The sequence below is a fragment of the Uranotaenia lowii genome, chromosome 3 (assembly GCF_029784155.1).
Source record: "Uranotaenia lowii strain MFRU-FL chromosome 3, ASM2978415v1, whole genome shotgun sequence".
NCBI classification, from domain to species: domain Eukaryota; kingdom Metazoa; phylum Arthropoda; class Insecta; order Diptera; family Culicidae; genus Uranotaenia; species Uranotaenia lowii.
In genome coordinates, this window is record NC_073693.1 from 367,137,828 (window position 1) to 367,143,951 (window position 6,124).

Genomic DNA, 6,124 nt, shown 5'->3' on the forward strand with positions numbered 1-6,124 from the left:
CGACATCACTCTCAAATTCAATGCTGTTCACTTGTGCAGCATTATTCTTGGAAGCGCCCAACGTTACCTGGAGCGACCGTATGGTTTCCTGGGCTCTTTCCAATTGCTCACGCATTTGCACAACTAATGCATTCGACGCCTCAAGTTCTTTTCGAGCCATGTCAAGCTTCGACACTTTCTTCTTTGTCTTCCTGCAATTCATAAACCAAGAGAAAAATACTTAAAATTTTCCGTTAACTTTTTGTTTGCCATGAGACCTGCGCTCCTTTTGTTTTTGGCTTTTCGTCTATTCTGCATGGAATCACTCGAATTTTCTATTTTTTTTTTTTTTTTAGCCACGAGACCTACGCTCCTTTTGTTTTTGGCCCGTTTTTTTTTTTTATCAATTGCCTGGAGACCTATCGCTCCCTTTTGTTTTGGCAGAATTTGATAACTATGGTTTTATTGCCATGAGACCATCGCTCCTTTTGTTTTTGGCACCACATTTTTTCACTACTAATCCTCACTATTCATCGCGCCATATTGGATTTTCACTTAACTAATTCTTCTGATTCTTGGTCATTCCGCGGAAAAAAAATCTGATTGAAGATTTCACACTTCCGTATATGCATGGTTACATTTTTTTTGTTCACGAAGATGATACAATTTGCGAAATATACTTACCGCTTGGGAGCGTCTTCAACCACGCCATTGTCGTGTCGTTTTTCAGCCATCTCTTTATGTACCTAATCCAGAATGCGAGAACGCGACTGCGACCGGTCGTCTCAACAATCGTTAACGGAATCTCATTCGGTTTTTTTCATTCGTTCTCTATCCCCCCGCGGGGAAACGAACGTTCCCATACTCTCTCAATATTGCATCTTGTGTCTCTGAGTCTCGCTCGAGTCGAGTCGAGATGATCACCCTCTCGCAACATAGAAACGTTTCGTTCATTGCAGAGAATGCTCTGCTTAATTTTACAGCCGCTCGATTTTCTCTTTCTCTCACACACATTCATGATGGCCCGCTATCTTTCGCGATGCCTCTCAATGCGGTTTTCTTTTCTTTAGAGAGGTACGGCTGGAATGGTTACACTCAAAGAATTTGTTTTCTGTTTTCTCTTAAATTTTTGAACCTTTCACAGTAAGGTAATTATTTCATAATATATTTTTTAATCCCACTGTAATCCACTACAGTCCCGTGTTTCTAGGTTTACCTAAAGCTAAGGACAATCCCCTAGCCCGGTCCGCAACGCGAAGCGTAAGGACCATACTTCACCATAGTTCGAACGCGCAGCGAGAGGAGGCGGCCTCTTGGTTTTTATCTACGTTTCTGAGAGGGCTCCGTTTTTCCTAGGTCTACTGAAAACCTAAGAAGGCCCCGTGTTTCTAGGTTTACCCAAAGCTGGGGACAATCCCCTAGCCCGGTCCGCAACGCGAAGCGTAAGGACCATACTTCACCCTAGTTCGAACGCGCAGCGTGAGGAGGCGGCCTCTTAATTTTGAGCTACGTTTCTGAGTCGGCCACGTTTTTTTCTAGGTTTACTGAAAACCTAGGAAGGCTCTGTTTCTAGGTTTACCCAAAGCTAGGGACGATTCTCGTAAGGACATCCTCGTTATTATGATCCATGTATCTTGGCCGGACTTTTGAACATTTGAAACAGATCGCGAAGTGATTCAGTTGCCAACTATCCATACCGCCAAATAGTCTTATTCGCAAATTGGGAGACCGCGTAATGTTACAAACCGCTGAAAGGAAAACCGCCAAAAGGGCCATATGCCAAATGAGAAACCGCCAATTGTTACAAACCGCCAAATGGTAAACCGCCAAACAGGTTCATACGCGAAATGTCATACCGCCAAAACGAATACCGCGAAATGGTTTACCGGGAGCTGTGATACAATCTAAAAATTCGATGAATTTATTGGAGTTTCAATAAAAAATTAATATTTCTTTTGTGGAAAAATATAGGGGTGGGTTGTCGCGAGATGTTCCTTCCAAGAGTACCTAGTTTGGCATTTTCTTTCTTGTGTCAAAAAGTTGGGCATATTAGTATTGTGCAAAATCAGCTTACCTTAGATCGTTATTCTGCATCGTCGAGAAGCTTTCTCATACTTTCCGGAAATAAAACCAACACGTTTATGACGACACTTTTCATTTCTACGCAAAGTTCGCTCCCAACCACGTTTCACTGCAACAAGGTGGTGTTTTCAACCTTCACATCGGAAAGCAACGGCCCCGCCATCATGCCGTCGCTTCCGTGCAGATCTAAATCTTCTTCCTTAATCTGAATGCAGCTGGGTCCTAAGTGCGCTGGATTTTCCAGCTTCACGACATCACCCAGGAGACACTTATCGCTGTACACATCTCTCGAGAACCACTCTTCGTGCTCTTCAATGAACTCGGAAAAACTGTCCAAAAATTTCAGCAGCAGTTTCAACTTTTCATCACCCATAGTAGTGACGGAGAGAAATTCGGGTAGCTTGATGATCAATCGAGCCAAGTGTACTGCACCATAGATCATTGATGGTTCAGCTGGAGCATCCGACGGCAATAGTTTCCAGCTGAAAACGTCCTCGAGAATTTCCTTGGTTTGGAATGAGATGGTAATGTTCGATGGAAAAGCTGACTTCAGAAGAGAATATGCCAGCGATTGAGTATTTCCCGGGGAAAAAGATTCCTGCTTGATAATGCTGAGATCTAGCAGGAATTCGTTCTCTTCATTTTTGTGCGAACGTAGTCTTCTACGTTTTTTCTCCTCTTGAGCAGCTGTTGAGCTCCCGGCTAACGTTGCATCGATGTGATCCGTTCCCGTTTCTACAGTTGGCGAATCAAGACGAATAGCCAAAAGTTCCAATGAAAGATTGGGACATACAACGTAGGTGAAATTCGCCAAATATGCATCCGACAAAACAAGTTCGGCTTGATATTTTTCCTGCGCATACAGCAGGTGATCCTTGAGCGTGAAATCGAAATATAGCCGCAGGCCGTCAGCTACTTCCTTGCAAAGGTCAACGTTAATACGGATGGCTTCATAGTCTTTAGTTTTCTGATCACCCTTCAGAAAAGAACTATTACGACGTCTCAGTTTTGCCTGCTCCTGGCCAAGATCGAACAGCTGCCGAATAGTATAATGGCGTACAAAATTTTCCAATATCGTAACTACTGGAAGTTGTGCCGGTATCTTGGTCAAAATATTATCGGAAATCATCCGATAGTCGAATTCGAGAAAACGTTTGAGCTTAGCGCCGACCTGCAAATAGACTTTGTCCTCTTCGTGGCTGCTCTCGACCGAGCTGCTGTAGTACTCGGTATCACCGTCAAGCGTAACAGCTGAAACAAAAAACAAATATTCAATACATACTAAATTTAATTTTACAGTTTTGAACTCGAAGTAGGTACAGCTCATACAAGCGAAATATACTTGATTTAATGAAATTTTAGTCCAAATAAATTAGGTACCATCGAGATGGAAATCTGGTTCATCTGGACGGCTCAGTCCTAAAGTACTGGGAATGTTGCTACTTGGCCCAGGCAGGGCGTCGTCCGATAATAAAGGTGCTGGCAACTGGTGCTGCTGATTTGGATGGGAAAGTTGTTGTGCATGTTGCGACATAGGATGTGGAGGAAATGGTTGCTGATGCATGGACACTTTGTGGGCTCCGGCCGTGAGGCTTTCGATACGGGCCGACAGCGATTTATCTTTATGTTTTTTTCGTTCCTTCCGGTAAAGGTAAGTTCCTCTGAAATATCGAAAGCAAAATAAATAAATTTTCTAACCATTTTAAAAGGTATTATTTTGTACTTACTGGTGCAATTGAGATTTTTCAGCTAAATCTTTCTGCAATTGCCGGTTCTCATCCGTATCTTTGAGGATAAAATCCTCGCTTACTTTTCGGTCCCAGGAAGAGTTCCACCCTTGGAAATGGATCAGATACTCGATCACTCGACGGCCCCGTTTGTCGCGTCCTTCGGACACTTCCAGTACCTTTGAATCGTAGAGGACTTTAGCCTTGGTCGGATCCGGTTCGTAGCAGAGAACTTTCTCCCCGTCCGAAAATTTGTATTTGGGACCACGAGTGGACACCATCTTCGAGGGATCAATTTTGAGGCCGTTGCTTCGGAAAAACCGATAACGTCGCAGAAGAACGTATTATTCGAACTAAAAAACGCGTGAAAAGCTTTGAGTTGCGGAAAAAGGAGCCGGCACTTTTCAAACAATTCGCGAAACGATAATGGAAAACAGAATTACAAAAACAAGGGGCGGGCTATAAACTTTACACTCTAAAGGAAGTTTATACTTATTTGGGGCGATGTTTTTTTTCTGATTTGTGTATACGTGCATGAACATACACAGCAAGAAAAATTCGTGTAATTTTAGATCGAAAACGATGCACGAAAACGGAACATCGATTTTGATGTAAAATTCTATCACGGTGTATGTTTTTCGAGGATGTAATTTTTGAGGCGTGTAAATTTAGATCGTAATCAATGCACGAGATTGGATCACAAAAGCCGTCGTGTAAAAATACACAGGGATGTAAATTTTAAAATTTATTATCGTAAATATTGATATTTTTTTCTAAATTTAAAGGTTTTTGCTTTTGTCTTGAATAAATACGTCGCATGTATCATTTTTAATTCACATTTATTTCCAAAACTGAACATAAAAAAAACATTCGGAAGCGTCAGGCTGGAATTGTTGTTGCATCCGATGATTCCCAGCACGAGGATGTTTTTCGAATCAGCATGATCAGCATCCTCGAATGGTTCCGGAAATCATAATTTTTCGGTCAGCATCCTGCACACTTGAATTGTTCTGACAAAAGTTTCTCCGGATAATCACTGGCCAGATATCAGCCGCTGCGAAAAATCTGACCTTGCTGTAATGGAGAGAAAACTAATCAGTTTTAACCATATTCTTCATTTCACGTCTCATAAACTTACTTCTTTAAAGAATATTAAAGTGCTCCTGTAGCTACGCCTTTGAATGACTCGTTTCCGAATAATTTTCCGACTTGTTTACTTTGTGCCCGACGTGCAAACTAACTTGAAATATAAAAAGGCACAATTTAAATGTTTGCATTCAATTTTAGATCAAACAGATATAATTTTACACTGTTTGTGATATAAATTTCATTGACCGGTTGATTTTTGTATGATGCAGTGTAAAATTAAATCAAAACAATTTATTTCAATTCAATTTTGGAAAATAGACTAATATTAGATCGAAAGAAGTTTAAAATTACATCTTTTTGAAATTACACTCAAGAAAAAATAGATCACTCGTGATTTAGATTCCGTGTACTTTTAGAAATTTTTTGCTGTGTACAGAAGCTCACACGCTCATTTTTTTCTAACCATTTTCGAGTTTTTTTCAACCGTTTTCTGATTTTCCTTCGGAAACTTCGAAAATTGTTATTTTTCAAACGGAATGAATTGTTAAATTTCAAGCGTTTTCAGAGTTTCAGTGGAAAACCATAATAATGGTTAAAAAATGTTCCGTTCCGCCATTGTTCATTTTTTCAAATCGACTTGGAAGATTATACTCCGGTTTTCTTTCTATTCATTTGGTGCAAATTGTGTTCAGATGCCGACGTGTTTTGCACGAAAACTTGAAAGGATTGTTTTAGAATAACGAGCACAAAAAAAGAAACTATTTGGAGCCAAAAATCAAAGGTAAATTGCTTTTTTCAAACATTGTTTACATATTGGCTATACTCTTACAGGTTTTTTTTTCATTGCAGAGAATCTCATACATGATGGGAGATAACATACATCCGGTGTTTCCGATGGCTCAAACTGCTTCTTACGAAACACTTTCTCCTTCCGGTCGGTGAACTAGGTGAAAATTTTGTAAACGGAATTTTAATTTTTTTCGATTTGATTGTTTCAGAAAAAAATGATCCGCTACTTAAGAAAATGGAAAGATTCATGGAGTATTTCGTGCTGGAAGTTGTGCTCCAACTTAGTTCTTGGCCTCCAAAGAACAATCACTACCAGTGAAACCAGCCTTGATGGACTGTGACCGAATATTATGGGTGCTTCTTTTTTTAATATCAATTCCATTGGCACGTAATCTGGGTACATATTATGACAAATTATAATAATTTATGTTTGATTTCAATAAATACCTTAAAAATAT

At 40.2% G+C, this 6,124-nt stretch overlaps 1 protein-coding gene across 1 annotated transcript; it reads right to left on the reverse strand.

The window, feature by feature from the left end:
• Nucleotides 1-2,079: 2,079 nt before the first annotated feature.
• Nucleotides 2,080-4,217, reverse strand: LOC129754656 (protein male-specific lethal-3). The gene is made up of 3 exons (XM_055750835.1): nt 3,789-4,217; nt 3,442-3,722; nt 2,080-3,312 (listed from the first exon to the last, which is right to left on the reverse strand). Exons 1-3 carry the CDS (start codon nt 4,067-4,069, stop codon nt 2,168-2,170), a joined length of 1,707 nt encoding a protein of 568 aa, XP_055606810.1. The 5' UTR covers nt 4,070-4,217; the 3' UTR covers nt 2,080-2,167.
• Nucleotides 4,218-6,124: the final 1,907 nt, after the last annotated feature.